The sequence below is a fragment of the Notolepis coatsorum genome (genome assembly GCF_963971535.1).
Source record: "Notolepis coatsorum genome assembly, chromosome: 10".
Taxonomy (NCBI): Eukaryota; Metazoa; Chordata; class Actinopteri; order Aulopiformes; family Paralepididae; genus Notolepis; species Notolepis coatsorum.
Genome location: NC_140174.1, coordinates 59,900,789 through 59,917,311, shown reverse-complemented (window position 1 = coordinate 59,917,311; position 16,523 = coordinate 59,900,789). Strand labels below are relative to the sequence as shown.

At 43.1% G+C, this 16,523-nt stretch overlaps 1 protein-coding gene across 1 annotated transcript in view; it reads left to right on the top strand.

Annotated features, from left to right (window-relative positions):
• The first annotated feature begins 430 nt into the window (after positions 1 to 430).
• The window catches only part of kif20bb (kinesin family member 20Bb), a 107,790-nt gene continuing 91,697 nt past the window's right edge, over positions 431 to 16,523 (top strand). The window contains exons 1-6 of the mRNA XM_084322730.1: positions 431 to 479; positions 1,041 to 1,149; positions 1,719 to 1,808; positions 6,428 to 6,547; positions 13,782 to 13,920; positions 14,744 to 14,928. Of these exons, the coding sequence (XP_084178856.1) occupies positions 1,042 to 1,149; positions 1,719 to 1,808; positions 6,428 to 6,547; positions 13,782 to 13,920; positions 14,744 to 14,928 (642 nt within the window). The 5' untranslated portion in view covers positions 431 to 479; position 1,041. The remainder of the gene's footprint in view (positions 480 to 1,040; positions 1,150 to 1,718; positions 1,809 to 6,427; positions 6,548 to 13,781; positions 13,921 to 14,743; positions 14,929 to 16,523) is intronic.

Here is a 16,523-nt window from a genome sequence, read left to right as displayed (position 1 = left end):
TGTAATAATCCCCCCCAGAAAAATGTACTTTGCATTTGATATATTGAAAATATTTTACTTTTTGTGTTTTTTTTAACAATAATTAATTTAACAAACCACTGCCCTAGCCTGTTTATTCCTACTGGAAACAACAAACATAACACTGATGTAAACAAGACGAAATTCTTTCTCTGGTCTGCATCCCCTTAACAATTGTGTGTATTGAGCCGTACTGTATTAATTTGTACCCATTCTGCAATCTTCAATCTACATTTTTCAATCAATCACTCAATCACCCTTTTGAGTTGAAAGGTTTTCCCCGGTGGGAACACAACCACTAGGGGCGGAGGTTGTCACTGGATGCAAACCACTGTAGAAGAAGAAGAAAGAAGCTATACACGTTGATTGGTTCGCTGACGCCAGTTTAAAAAATACACCGCGCAGACGAAGTCCTGTTGCGGATGTTTTGTTTATGTTTTTGTGAATAAAACGCCTTCAAAGTAAGTAAATATGAACGTTAAATACAATCGTACTATATCAAAATAATACGCGTCAACGCAATGTTAAGGTTAACGTTACATAAAACTAATTGGATAACTGTTTTGCTGTTAACGTTGAATGCGCCAATAAGCATACCAGCTAATGTTAGCTATGGCATAGCGTCATACTAACACTAGCCTTTATTTACCAATGTTACCTAACGTTAACGCTTCGTTAAAACATGTTTCAAGAAGCCCCAATATATACACACAACACTGGTGGTGTTTAAAGGTGTCTTACAAGCGTTCACGATCTAACTTATGTTTGCAAGTGTTATCGATGGTGTGTTTTTTTGTTTGGAAGTTGATCTCCGTGCACGAAGCGTGTCCATGATGGATACGGCTGGTCCTCTTTCGTTTATCACCAGTCCATTAATGCAACGAGTTTGCTAGTGTTACTTACAGCTCTCAGGCCCACGAAGAAGACTGTCCAAATGATGGCTTCAGTTGAAACATCTTGTTCTTATACAATATGCTGTCAAATATACTCTGTGGGCGTTTGTGTACGTGTGTGTGCGTTAGTATGGAGTCATGCATGGCTGGTGAGCCCAGCAGAGTGGGACCAGTGGAAGTGAACGATATCAGGAGAGACCTGAGCCATGACTTCTCTCCTATCCCCATGGCAACACAGGTATCATTTCCTCCACCCATCTCTCTCTCTCCCTCCCTCTTTTCTGGTTTCCCTCACTGTCTTTCGCTCTCATTGATTGATTGAAAACTTTATTAACAGATTGCAGAATGGGTACAATACAGTTAGGCTCAATACAAACAACTCCTAAGAGGATGCAGACCAGAAAAGAGTCATACTACTTAGTTGTCTGCCTCTCATACTACTTAGTTGTCTGCCTCTCTTGCCGTTACTCTCCCTACCTGTCACTTACTTTTATGGTGGATCAGAGCAATTTATGTGATCATGTATGTAAATGGCGGCATAACCTTGTATATAGACCAAGTTTATAAACAGCTTGGGCCCAAGTTGATTTCCTGTCAACTGTTGATATATTGAAACACTGCAACAGGAGATAAACTTGGGCCCATTTAGAATGTTTATGTTGTCATGTTTTGAGAAATATGGTGGTTAATGTCTGTTAATGTGATGGTTTTTAAAAGGGGTAAACAATCATGTAACGTTATATTCAATATTCTTGTATGTTAATGTTGTGCTTTTTTTTAATAATCTTATATGGCATTGCCACACAGGGTTGTGTTGAACTCGAGAAGGAGAATCTGCGGGTGTACCTGAGGATACGTCCTTTCACATCCAGTGAGAGTGACGATGGAGAGTCACAGGTAACACACACATACGGTTTGTTTGTATCTTTGTTGTTTTACTACATTGAATCATGGAATCCCGGTGCTACTTTGCCAAACAACACCAAGGCGCTCGGATGGTTAGGTAGGTAGAAATACTGAAAAGAGGGTGCTCCAGTAGCACACCATGTTACCGCGCTCGCGCGGGACTCCGTGCTGCGTCACGGATCTGGTTGACTCCGAGTTCGATTCCCGGACTCGCCGTCATTTGCCGAATGTCTCCCCCTGCTCTCTCTCCCGTTTCACCCTGCAACTGTCGGTCATGCTTGACCAGGAAAGCGATAAACGCTAAAAAATAAAGTTTTAAAAAAGAAATACTGAAAAGAAAAGGGATATCAGGGACACGTAGTAGAAAAGATGCATATTTATTGATAAAGTACATGAGGGCACCTCATCGTAACATACAGGTTTTTGATTGTATTTGCACACATACAAATGCATAATACAGGGCTGCACGATTTTGGGGAATAATCTAATTGCGATTTTTCTGACATATTGCGATAAAATTTGCGATTATAATAAAATTAAAGCAGCCGCACAGAGGTTTATTGTAAAATGCGGCTTGCATCTGGCCTACGCGGTGGGTCTTTTCGGGACACAGAGCCTGAAAATGTTTCTTTTTACCTGGGAATCGATACCGGTACCCAACAGTACCTTTTTTCTGTACTTTACTCTCCCTCTCTGAAGTCTAAACTTCACAACACACAATCTAAAACCACTTACCTCCCTCTCCCAAACCGATCTTGTATCTCAATGGGACTTCCTAGTTAAATAAATAAAAAAAAATTGCGATTTTTTTTTTTTTTTTTGCGATTTGATAATTGCATCATTCCAACTCGCGATTTCGATTTAAAATCGATTAATCGTTCAGCCCTAATACAAATACAATACAATATTTAGAAAGTGGATGTACAGGTGCGGTAAGAAACTTGTCAGGGCTTCTTAAAACCTCACCAGAACTTAAACATTTTAATCATAAGAAAGGGGGGGGGGGGTATTAAAAATAAAACAAATAAATAATCTAAGTAAAGTAAAAAACACACTTACAATAATCAAACAAAAATAAACGGGAATACAACACAATATGACGTGGACAAAAAAGCACGGATTTAAATGAACCAATCTGCCAGAAATACAAAAGTAAATAATGTGGGAAAAAATGTGTCTACCCTGTTTCCTATATGGGTGGTTCTTAAAGCCTCTTTTAGTTTTCTAATAAAAACAGAGCATTCATTCCAGATTCATTGTTAAGATATACCTATATTTGCTCCATCGTGTCTGGTGAATTTCTAACTCAAGTTGAAATTTTTTACGTCCCCTAGAGCGAAGCTGCATCTGTTCGCCTCTGCGCGTGTCTTTCCATTGACGTTTTATGCATTTTGCACCGCCTCTAATTTAGTTTTGCGTTGTATTTACTATAAGACTATGTGACCATTGATGCTTCCTAATTATACAGTCTTAACTCACTCACCATTAAACACTATCAGTTAGGGCTGGGCGATATAACTATAACGATAAATATCGCGATATATTTTAATAATCCATATCGGATTTTTTTTCTTTTTCTTTTTCTTTTTTGTGACCTGCAACAGGGCAGTTTTAAAACCAGAGACAGTCGACAGACTTGTCTTTCTTGCCTGCAACTTAAAGTAATGGCTTTGCTTGTCCAAATGACAATACTTACCAATTTTTTTTTTTTCTCTTGTCCATTTATTTTGTTTGCTTTCTAATTTAAAATACAGTTTGAAACCATCTGTACACAGTAGGCTATGTGTGCTAGCAGAGCTAGACTCTAGTCACGGTGCACATGTGCGGTGGTTTGTCCACCAAAAAAGCGCCAAAAGATAGAAAAGAAACTAGCAGAGCCAGAACTGTTCAACTCTCCTGGAGCCACAGCCAGCAGAGAAGCCTGTTTACTTTAGCTTTTAAACCAGCTGCAGCCTGAGAACTGGAGTGTGAGGGGATGTAACACTAAAGATGGCGGCAACGACAAAGAATTGCTGCAAAATAAACATACATCTGTTGTATCCCCGGCCGCGTCCTAAAAGTCTGTTCCGACCAACTGGCCCCGGTATTCACTGACATCTTTAACCTGTCCTTAGAACAGGCTGTCATCCCCACCTGTCTGAAGAAGTCCACCATCATCCCTGTACCCAAAAAATCTACGCGCGCTTGCCTCATCGACTACCGCCCTGTAGCTCTCACCTCCATAGCCATGAAGTGCTTTGAGAAGCTAGTGAAGGGCTACATCTGTTCCTCCCTCCCCATCAACCTGGACCCCCTGCAATTTGCATACCGCCCTAACAGGTCCACGGAGGACGCCATAGCCCATGTGCTTCACACAGCAGCATCACACCTGGACAAGAGGCAGGGGAACTATGTGAGAATGCTGTTCATCGACTACAGCTCAGCATTCAATACCATAGTCCCCTCCAAACTCATAGCCAAGCTCAGGGACCTGGGCTTGAACTATGACCTCTGCCAGTGGGTCTTGGACTTCCTGACGGGCAGACCCCAGGTGGTAAGAGCAGGCAACTGCACCTCCTCATCCATCACGCTCAACATAGGGGCCCCCCAGGGCTGTGTTCTGAGCCCCCTCCTCTACTCCCTGTACACATGACTGCGTGGCACAGCGGAACAACAACACAATCATCAAATTTGCTGATGACACAGTAGTGGTGGGCCTGATCTCTGCCAACGACGAGAGGGCCTACCTGGAAGAGGTAGAGAATCTGTCACAGTGGTGTCAGGAGAACTGCCTCTCCCTGAACGTCAGCAAAACAAAAGCGATGATTGTGGACTTCAGGAGGTCGGGGGTCAAGGACTACAGCCCCCTCAGCATCGACGGGGCACCGGTTGAGAGAGTGAACAGTTTCAAGTACCTCGGAGCCCACATATCCGAGGACTTGACATGGACCACACACATTGACAGTGTTGTGAAGAAGGCACGACAACGCCTCTACTTCCTCAGGCGCCTAAGGAAGTTCCAAGTCAGTCAGAAGATCCATAAGAACTTCTACTCATGTACAATAGAGAGCATCCTGACTGGCAACATCACCTCCTGGTTTGGGAATAGCACTGCACAAGACCGTAGCAGACTACAAAGAGTGACACGTTCAGCCGAACGCACAATTGGAGGGGGGCTTCCCACCCTCCAGAACATTTACAGCAAGCGGTGCAGGGGTAAGGCTAAGAGAATCATCAAGGACTCCAGCCACCCGAACAACTGCCTCTTTGAACTGCTGTGGTCAGGCAAGCGATACCGGAGTCTTAAGGCGAGCACAGAAAGACTCAGAAGAAGCTTCTATCCCCAGGCCATCAGGCTGCTCAACGAACAATAAACACTATGTAACAACCATCAAATGCACACAGCACACACACACGCACACACTCACTTAAACAAACAACACACTGCAGCACCCACTCTCCACACTTTAGATCACCTAAACACACTTTACACTTTATATTTATTGGTAAAGGATTTGCACTACAACTCGTACACCTTACTGTAAATTGTACCTAAATTGTACCTCATCCCATTTCTGCTTTGCACTATATAGTATTGTATATTAGTACATTGCATTGTATATTGTATGGTAACTCAGTTACTTCTATTCTGTATCGAACATTGTACATATGTCTATACTGAACACTGTGACCTATTTTTACTTCTATTTTACATGCTATATTTTATTTCATACTTATCTTGTCTAGCACAGTCTCTGGAGCGTAACAGTAAGAAGCATTTTGTATAAAAGTATTCTGTACTTCTGTATGACAACTATTAAAGAAACTTGAAACTTGAAATCGATAATTATCGATGTCGAATGATATGATAACATTATCATATCGTTATCGCGATATGATTCTTTGCCATATCGCCCAGCCCTACTATCAGTGCATATACATGCACCAAGGAACTTGGTTGATGGGTTCCTCTATTCCAGCGGTTCTCAAACTACGGGTCGTGATAGTGGGGCATTGACAAGTAATTTTCTTTCTGTTGTGTGAATATGTTGCCAGAATGTTCTGGCAACATATTTTGGCTAAATATGCCTAGTTTTCTAAATGTGTATTGATAATACTGCTGTAATAAAATGTTCTAATAAATATGCATGATCAAGTTCAACAACGTGTGTTTTACTGACTGCATGTGTAGTGGTCTCATGAGGCTAAGTTTTGACCAAGCAGGTATATTTCATATACAATTGTAGAGCATGTCTGTTGTCAATTTATCTTCCATTTTTGCGAGAATGAAAAGACATCATTCTAACCATTTTGGTTATGGCTGGTGGAAGACGGAAAGCACAGGAATGTGATTGACTGTTGATGAACGATGACTATCAAATGTCAACTTTTTGATACAATTTATTGTTTAGTTGCACATTAGGGATGTGCATAACCAGATATCCTTGCACATCCCTAATGCACATATTAATCGATAAAATAATCATTGGATGAATCGATTACTTAAATAATTGTTAGTAGCAGCTCTAAACCACGGTAATTTCTGCAGAACTAACTAACTCTTTATCCCTCTTATCTATCTTCTATCTATCTATCACGCTCTCTCTGACATTGTGTTCTCTCCTCACCAGGACTGCGTAACAATAGAGGGGTCTGACACTGCCGTACTGAAGGCTCCCAGATACAGTCTGTCCAGCAGAGTCAGTGAGAGGCCCCAGACACACACCGCACAGAGGTTCACCTTCACACAGGTAAGGCCTCACCCACTGTATCCAAGTCAATACTGTTGGGACTTCAGTAGGGCTGACCCTGAGCCGAATGCTTCAAAGCTTCAATCGCTGCCATGGTAATCAATGTCAAAATTACTATTCGAATGTTTGTTTGCTTTTATTTAAAAAAAATTACCCCTCCAAAAAATATAGATCTTTGCCTACATCAGCATAAGAAACTTCTACAAATAATAATCCAACATTCATTGTAAGAATCAGTTCTCAGACAATAACATCATGTGAATTCTCATAAAGCATGTCTACCCGGGGCGGCTGGGTGGCGCAGCGGTCTAAGCGCTCGTCACCAACGCGAGAGACACCGGTATCGAATCCGGCTGTCAGCGTTGCCTCCGGCTTGGGCCGGCCGTCATACTGACTCAATTGGCAGAGTCAGCGGGAGGGAAGTCGATGGGTGGTAAATAATGTGGTCGTTGTAAACAGCGACTCCTACAGGTCGGTCAGGGCGCCTGCACAGCAAGGACAGGAGATGGCGAGGGTAGTGTGAGCCTCCCACACGTTACACCTCGCCAATGAGAGTCCGCGCTGGCAGGTGAAAAGATGTGGCTGGCTGACTCTGCATGTATCGGAGTGGACATGCGATAGATTCTTCAACCCTCCCTACGACTGACCAGTGGGGGGCACATGCGAGCAACGATCAAGACAGGGGAGGGGGGAATTGGCACGACTAAATTGGGATGGGAGAAAAAACTGAAAAAGGAGAAAAAGTGGATTAAAAAAATAAAGCATGTCTACCCAACAGCTCTAATTTACCCACTGCATTGAAACTCGCAAGATGTGTGCAAGAAGTTCAAGTTTCAAGTTTCTTTATTACATTTAGTCATTTAGCTGACGCTTTTATCCAAAGCGACTTACAAGTTCTGTACGACAGGTCATCAGGAAGGGTACAACTCTATCAGCTGAGTAACAATGTTCATCAAAGTGTTGCGTGTTACAGTGTAGGTTAGTTTATTAGGACATGTGCATGACAGTAAGGTTAGTTGGGGTTAGATATTTATTTATTTATTTAAAAAAAAAGTTATAAATTATTTCAGATAATGGTTGAAGAAGTGCGTCTTTAGTCGACGGCGAAAGATTGGACGGGATTCGGCTGTCCTAACTGGGGTGGGTAGTTCATTCCAAGGACTGAGAATAGGCTGCTTCTTTTTGATGACCCTCCCGGAGCTTGGATAGGAGTAGGTCTGAGGCGGCCAGAAGATGCAGAGCGTAGGGGTCTTGAGGGTGTGTAGTTAGAGACCATTGACCGGAGGTAGGCGGGAGCGGTTCCCTTTGCCGCACGGTATGCTAGGTCGAGGGCCTTCGGTAGGTTTGAGATCAGGAGGGCCGCTGCGTTTTGAATGAGTTGAAGAGGCTTTGTTATTAGTTATTAGTTGTCATACAGAAGTACAGAATACTTTTATATAAAATGCTTCTTTCTGTTTTGCTCCAGAGATTGTGCTAGATAAAAATAGATAAGTATAAAAAGTATAGTAAGTATAAAATAGAAGTCAAGTACGTAGACAAAAAGTATTCAATATACATGTGTACAATGCAGAGTAGAAAAGTAACTGAGTTACAATACAATATACTATATAGTACAATGCAGAAATGGGATGAGGTACAATTTAGGTACAATTTACAGTAAGGTGTAATGACTAATGAGGTATGGGTTGTAGTGCAAATTCTTTGCCAATAAATATGAAGTGTGTTTAGGTGTTCTAAAGTGGGTGCAGCAGTGAGTTGTTTGTTTAAAGTGAGTGTGTGCGTGTGGATGTGTGCTGTGAGTGCATTTGATGGTTGTTACGATTGTTCATTGTTCAACCTTTGTTCATTGAGCAATCATTGTTCATTGTGCATCCTGATGGCCTGGGGATAGAAGCTCCTTCTGAGTCTCTCTGTGCTTGCCATGAGACTCCGGTATCGCTTGCCTGACCGCAGCAGTTGTTTGGGTGGCTGGAGTCTTTGATTATTCTCTTCGCCTTGCCCATGCACCGCTTGTTGTAAATGTCTTGGAGGGTGGGAAGCCCCCCTCCAATTGTGCGTTCGGCTGAACGGGCCACTCTCTGTAGTCTGCTGCGGTCTTGTGCAGTGCTATTCCCAAACCAGGAGGTGATATTGCCAGTCAGGATGCTCTCTATTGTGCATGAGTAGAAGTTCTTGAGGATCTTCTGACTCACGTTGAACTTCCTTAAGCGCCTAAGGAAGTAGAGGTGTTGTCGTGCCTTCTTGATAACACTGTCATTCCTGCACCATGTGTGTGGTCCATGTCAAGTCCTCGGATATGTGGACTCCGAGGTACTTAAAACTGTTCACTCTCTCAAACCGGTGCCCCATCGATGCTGAGGGGGCTGTAGTCCCTGACCCCCAACCTCCTAAAGTCCATAATCATCTCCTTTGTTTTGCTGACGTTCAGGGAGAGGCAGTTCTCTTGACACCATCCCGCTAGAACCTTAACCTCCTCCAGGTAGGCCCTCTCGTCGTTTGCAGAGATCAGGCCCACCACTACTGTGTCGTCAGCAAATTTGATGATTGTGTTGTTCCGCTGTGCCACGCAGTCATGTGTGTACTGTACAGGGAGTAGAGGAGGGGACTCGGGACACAGCCCTGGGGGGCCCCTATGTTGAGAGTGATGGATGAGGAGGTGCAGTTGCCTGCTCTCACCACCTGGGGTCTGCCCGTCAGGAAGTCCAAGACCCACTGGCAGAGGTCATAGTTCAAGCCCAGGTCCCTGAGCTTGGCTATAAGTTTGGAGGGGACTATGATATTGAATGCTGAGCTGTAGTCGATGAATAGCATTCTCACATAGTTCCCCTGCCTCTTGTCCAGGTGTGATGCTGTTGTGTGCAGCACACCTGTTGAGGCGGTATGCAAATTGCAGGGGGTCCAGGTTGATGGGGAGGGAGGAGCAGATGTAGCCCTTCACTAGCTTCTCAAAGCACTTCATGGCTATGGAGGTGAGAGCTACAGGGCGGTAGTCGTTGAGGCAAGCAGGCTTGGATTTCTTGGGTACAGGGATAATGGTGGACTTCTTCAGACAGGTGGGGATGACAGCCTGTTCTAAGGACAGGTTAAATATGTCAGTGAATACCGGGGCCAGTTGGTCGGCACAGACTTTTAGGACGCGGCCGGGGATGCCGTCCGGTCCTGCTGCCTTCCTGATATTCACTTTCTTAAAGGTCCTCACCTGGCGCGACTAGAGCTGCCGCGGTATTGATGTTTTCCTTACCGCACACATTTGCAAAATATTTCCTACCGCCGCGGTATTACCGCACACACACACAAAAAAAAAAGTTTGAATGCATTTCTTTTGTAGTCTACTCTTTATATACCATATAGCCTGCCTCTAGTCTAAATGTCTATCTTTAGAGGATGACTTTGCAGCATGAATATTGTTTGGGATTCGGCATGCACGCATTCGTTATTAAAAGTGAAACACGGATTCGAAGTCTCCCCTTGGTGTCGCGCCCGCCGGTTACCCCCCCGACCCTTTCTTCTTCTTATTATTATAACGTTACTACTTATGATTACAAAGGCATTCGATTTGTGGCATTAACGTTAGTATAGTTACACGTTCGTATTTACCGGACCACATAGCAAGGCAAGCGTTACTCAATTAATATCTAAGTTCCTTTCTTTGCTCAGAGCGTGCCGAGTTGTACCCATTCTGCGGTCTGTTAATAAAGTTTTCAATCAGACAAGTGTATAGAACGAAGGGCTTTTATTATAACATTTCGTTGCAGTAAAATCATTATGCCTCGTTCCCTGAGGAGCGACGGCGTCGGTAATCCACTCCGGTCTCCGGTGGGAGCTAACGTACTATTAGCCGTGTTGTGATCATGGCTGAGATTCAGGAAGTAAACGCACTGCAAGATGCTCCAAGCATGTGACGCGTATCTCTTCTGACCAATCAGTGGTCTGCAGTGTTTCATGTGACTTTTCTGGTACCCAATAGGGTTGCTTGGAATCTCGACAGAGAAGTAGGGTATATCTGCAGAGCCGCAAGCCCAACGAGAGCGTAATAATAATAATAATATAATAAAAAACAGCGGTGATGCCGGTATTCAGCCCAACGCTGCGGTGGGCATGATGTAACAGCGATACCGCGGTAATACCGATACCGCGGCAGCTCTAGGCGCGACGACACTTTGTTGTTGTTGCAGCCGACTATCGCATATGGTGTCTCAGGCTTTCTGTAGTCGACATGTGTCAACAAATGTACATGTCTGTTTGAATTTATGTTGTGCCGTTGTTACTGTAAAAATGTAATGATTGTGATATGATTGTGTTAATGAGACGATGAGCTGTATGTGTGTGTCACTGGAATTTCCCCAAGGGGATCAATAAAGGAATATCTTATCTTACCTCATGTTCTGTTATCCTGAACACTGAATCTCCATCAGCAGCGCCCCCCCCCCCCCCCTCTATTGCAGTGGTATGTAGGCTGGTGCTGTTATTCCCAGCCTCAAACCTCGCATAGTAGGTATTGAGATCATTTGCTAAGGAGATGTCACTGTTCAGTTTGAGGGAGGTGCCTTTGTAATCTGTCATCGTTCTGAGGCCCTGCCACATAGCTCTAGAGTCAGCCTGTTCATATTGAAGTTCAATTTGATCCCTGTAGCACCCTTTTGCTTCTATTACTGCCCTCCTAACGTTGTATCTCGCCACCTTGTGGTCATTCATGTTGCCTGCCACAAGCCCGGCGTTGTAGGCTGAGGTGCGTGCCTTCAGAGCTTCGCGGACGGATTTGTCTACCCAAGGCTTTTGGTTTGGGTAAACTCTAATTGTGGTAGTGGGGATTGTTTATTCCACCAAAGTACAAACAAAGTCCAGCACTGTCTCCGTGTAGTCATTAATGTTATCTGTGTTATCGCCTGGAAGAAGAATGGAACATTGATTATTTGATGATAACTAGTTCAGTGCCTGTTCGGGGCACCTCATTGAACAGAGTCAATGTCCTCACCATGTCATTCACCTCATTGACCAGAGGCGATGTCCTCACTGAATATCAACACCACGTCATTCACCTCATTGACCACAAAGCGATGTCCTCACTGAATATCAACACCACGTCATTCACCTCATTGACCACAAAGCGATGTCCTCACTGAATATCAACACCACGTCATTCACCTCTGTCACATAGGTTGATACTTATCATATAGATATATCACACATGTACAGATTTACATGTACATCTGAAAGGGTTGTTGTGAACCCCAACCCATTCAGGCTGTGTGCTTCAGCACAAGTCCCAGCAGGACGAAAGAGTAACTCAAAACGTTTTCACAAGCAAATCATATTTATTTAAATAAAAGGGGAATGGAACCCATAAACACATAACTTGGCATAATGGAAGGGAGAACAAACAGGAATATGCAATAAGACAAACAACACAAGGCAAAGGGTGAACACTAAAATACAAATACAAGTAACCCAGGTGTCACAGGAGACAATCAAACTTACATGGTAAATTAACCAGCAAGATACAATAAGGCTGAGAATAGAAGTGTCACAAGACACATACATGGTAAATACTAGGGCTGTCTTAAATACTTCGAAGCTTCGTTCGATGGGCATGGGATTCGAATATGAAAAAAAATAGATTTTTTTTTTTATTTATTTTTTGCAAAATCAACTCTGCCTCTCTTTGTTAATTACAACCAGCAATGCTGTTTGTTATTTAAGATGAGGTCGGACTCGGCACTGACAGATTTGTGTTCATTGTGCTGCTTTTATAAAGCCTCAAATGACTGCTTACAATATTTCATGGAAGCAAAGTGTTTAGTTTGTCTAAGATTTAAAAAGGTTTAAACTTTACAGCACTGACAAAGTTGAACAAAGTGCTTTGTAGTATATTTTTTTTAAATAGAAAAACATTTATTTATAATTTTATTTTATTATTTTTTTTAGCTTCGAATTAAAATCGAATCTCTGCCCCGAAGCTTCGAATTCCTAGTAAATACACCAGTAAGAACACAATAAAGCAACCGAACACACAGTCCCACAACAGTGGCATAAAAGCAATGAATGTGTGTGGGATCTCAGGTTTTATCCACCTGCCCCATAATGAGTAATTGCCCTCAGCTGTAGTCATCACCGGGCATTCAGGAGACTCTACAGGAAGGGGCGGGCGGTACCTGAGAAGGGGAAACAGAAAGAAGGATTACCAAAAAGAACACGGCACCATACTATACAGAAATACTTACCTATACTAACTAGGGATGGGTACCGAATTCGGTACTTTTGAGGTACCGAACCGAAACACGTCGGTACTACCGAGTATCGAATCAAGTGAGAAACCGAAAAAAAAATTTAAAAATTTTTTATTTTTTTTTTTTATTTTTTTTTTTTTTTCTCTTTATTTTATTTTTTTTCCTTTTTTCTTTTCATGTCAACGTTCACACGCACAATATATATATAGACAGTTTTCGGCTTGTCATTGCTCCGACTGCTTTGTTGTTGAATCAAGTCAAATCCTAGGTAAGCATATATTGTGCGTGTGAACGTTGACATGAAAAAAAAAAAAAGCAAAAAAAAAAAAAAAAAATCATAATTTTTTTTTTTTTTTTTTTTTTAAGTACCAAAAAAAGGTACCGTTGGGTACCGGTATCGATTCACAGGTACCGGTACCGGTATCGGTTCAAATGTGAAAGGTACCCATCCCTAATACTAACCTGATGTTCAACATGTTGTTATAAATACAATAATAATGATGGCCAACCAACCTACATAACCTCATTGACCAGAGGCGATGTCCTCACCATGTCATTCACTTCATTGACCAGAGGCGATGTCCTCACCATGTCATTCACTTCATTGACCAGAGGCTATGTCCTCCTCACTGAAAATCAACACATCATTGACAAAACTGTGCACTCTTCAATCAACTGCTTAAATATCAGGGATGTCAATTTCAAAATTGTAAATAAATATACTTTCTCAATTTGATGTCAAAACCAGCCAAATTGCTAGTCCTGCTTACTGTCTTTATTTGTACATCGTCAACAAAAAGTGAAATACGTCATCAATATGCACCCAAAATATATAACAAAAATCCCCTTTAAAAAAATTTTGTTTGTCTTATTTCACCTCGGGTGTATGTCCCAGAGACCACCCGAAGACAGACATTTAAGGGGATGGTTAGATGGTTGTTGGACTAGTTAGCAATGACTAATTCCGTAATTTCTTAAATTCTTTATTTGTCTTCTTTCACCTCTAGGTGTATGGTCAAGAGACCAGCCAAAGACAGATGTTTGAGGGGACAGTTCGTCGGCTGGTGAGAGAGGTTCTGGAAGGAGGGAATTCACTAGTCTTCACCTACGGAGTCACCAACGCAGGAAAGACATTCACCTTCCTAGGTTAGAAACATCTGCTCCTCACCCATTCTTACTTTTACCTACCCGGTAGGGGTGTAACGATACATACGTTTTCAGGTTCAATACCAATTTTGATTTTGTGTTCGATATTCGATTCTTTGTGATCAAATGTATTCATACTACAGAGGTTAATTATAGATTATATAGACACAGTATATACTACAAAGCTTGGTGAACAATAGTATCCAACAATGAAAATGAAACATTATGCTAATAGCAGTAGCCATACCTGTTAAACTGGGAACAGACCAGGAGGCAGCCATTTTGTTGCACACGGTCTACCTCCATGACATAACTACTGATATATAATCTACCTATCACATCGCTGATATTCTCATATGAACCAGCTACTGATAGGTAGATTATATATCACATCTCTCATATTCTCTAGGCTTGAATAATTTCCTTCAAGTCCTAACCCTGACCCAATTGAATGGCACTCTAGTTTAACATGTAAAATAAATTGCAATGAGAGGCACCTGTGGATATCCCTGATTCTGACGGTTCTATCCAACCCTGGTGCGTGTTCTGTCTCTGTTCCTCTCTCTGTCCCTCCGTCTCTGTCTCTGTTCCTCTGTCTCTGTTCCTCTGTTCCCCTGTCTGTTCCTCTGTTTCTCTGTTCCTCTGTTCCCCTGTCTGTTCCTCTGTCTCTGTTTCTCTGTTCCTCTGTCTCTGTCTCTGTTCCTCTGTCTCTGTTCCTCTGTTTCTCTGTTCCTCTGTCGCTGTTCCTCTGTCTCTGTTCCTCTCTCTGTCCCTCTGTCTCTGTCCCCCTGTCTCTGTTCCTCTGCCTCCGTCTCTTCACCAGGTCCAGAGAGTGACGGTGGTTTGCTGCCCAGGTCTCTGGCCGTGATATTTAACAGCATCGAGGGGCGGGTTTACAGCCAGAACAACCTGAAACCCAACCGCTGCCAACACTTCACCAAACTCACCAATCAACAGCAAGAAGAGGAGAACACCAGCAAGAGGAACCTGCTCAGGCTCATCAAAGAGGTGAAGGGATGGATGGATTGAGGGAGGGAGGTAGGGGGAGCCGGAGAGGGATGGATGGAGGGATATGTAGAATGGGAATTGCTAGGTAGGGAGATGGGTAAAAGAAAAGGTCTTCAAAGGTCTTGAAGGCTGGTAGCTGATACATCTCACAAGACGGAGATATGAGGAAGCAGCTATTCTTCAAAATTTGAATGGAATGTTAGTCACCATCTCTACATGGGTTTGCGTTCTTTTTGTAATTTTACACTACGTAAATATTACTCAGTCACACCCCACTATGTGTAAAGTGTAGAGTACAATTAAAGGTAAATGCCTTAAAGAATATTGAGGTAAAGACCTTGGGCAATTTGACCCATTGCTCTCATCTAAGTTGACAACATAAACATTAACATACTAAATGAGCCTCAGTCTATTTCCTGTTGCAGTGTTTGCTAATACAATGGCTAGATCCCACGGCCCAAAATGTCTTTTTTACATTTGTTTTTTAATTTGTGGGAGTGTTTAAGGTTAGTGTTAAGATAAGGGATAGGTTTATAAACCATCGTGAAAGTTATGAGGACTAGTGGCTTTGCAGCTTGGCCAAATGCGACAACCCCCGGTAAGACGCCCACGACCCTGTGTGATCTAGCAGTATACCTAATACAATAGCTGACAGGAAATAAACTGGGGCCAAAGTTGTTCCCTTAGCAACGGAATTATTCTGAAAATGTCTATACTGACATACCATGCTTGGCACATGACGAGAGGGCCTACCTGGAGGAGGTCAAGGTTCTAGCGGGATGGTGCCAAGAGAACAGCCTCTCCCTGAACGTCAGCAAAACAAAGGAGATGATTGTGGACTTTAGGAGGTCGGGGGTCAGGGACGCGTCTATGCTTTTACCAAACGGTTCGTGTTTCCGCGTTCCCGTTTTGCGCTCTGATTGGCCACGCACGTTTCTGGTCATGTGACATGTGCGCCCAATCGCATGACGAGCAGTGTCTTAGCCCATTTCCGCGTCGAACGACCTAACGCCTAGTTTATCACTGGTTAAGGTTAGAGTTTGGAATCAGGGCTGGCGTTCTATTGCCATGCTCTAAGACAAACTCTAACCTTAACCAACTTCGAAAGAGCGCCTAAGCTTAACCGTCCAAAGAACTTGCCGTCACACGATTGGGCGCACATGTCACATGACCAGAAACATCAGTGGCCAATCAGATTAGCAAAACGCACAAACCGCTTTGTAAAAGTAATGAGGCGTCAGGGACTACAGCCCCCTCAGCAACGATGGGGCACCGGTTGAGAAAGTGAACAGTTTTAAGTACCTCGGAGCCCACATATCCGAGGACTTGACATGGACCTCACACATTGACAGTGTTGTGAAGAAGGCACGGCAACGCCTCTACTTCCTCAGACGCCTAAGGAAGTTCCAAGTCAGTCAGAAGATCCTTAAGAACTTCTACTCATGCACAATAGAGAGCATACTGACTGGCAATATCACCTCCTGGTTTGGGAATAGCACCGCACAAGACCGTAGCAGACTACAGAGAGTGGCCCGCTCAGCCGAACGCACAATTGGAGGGGGGCTTCCCACTCTCCAGGGCATTTACAACAAGCG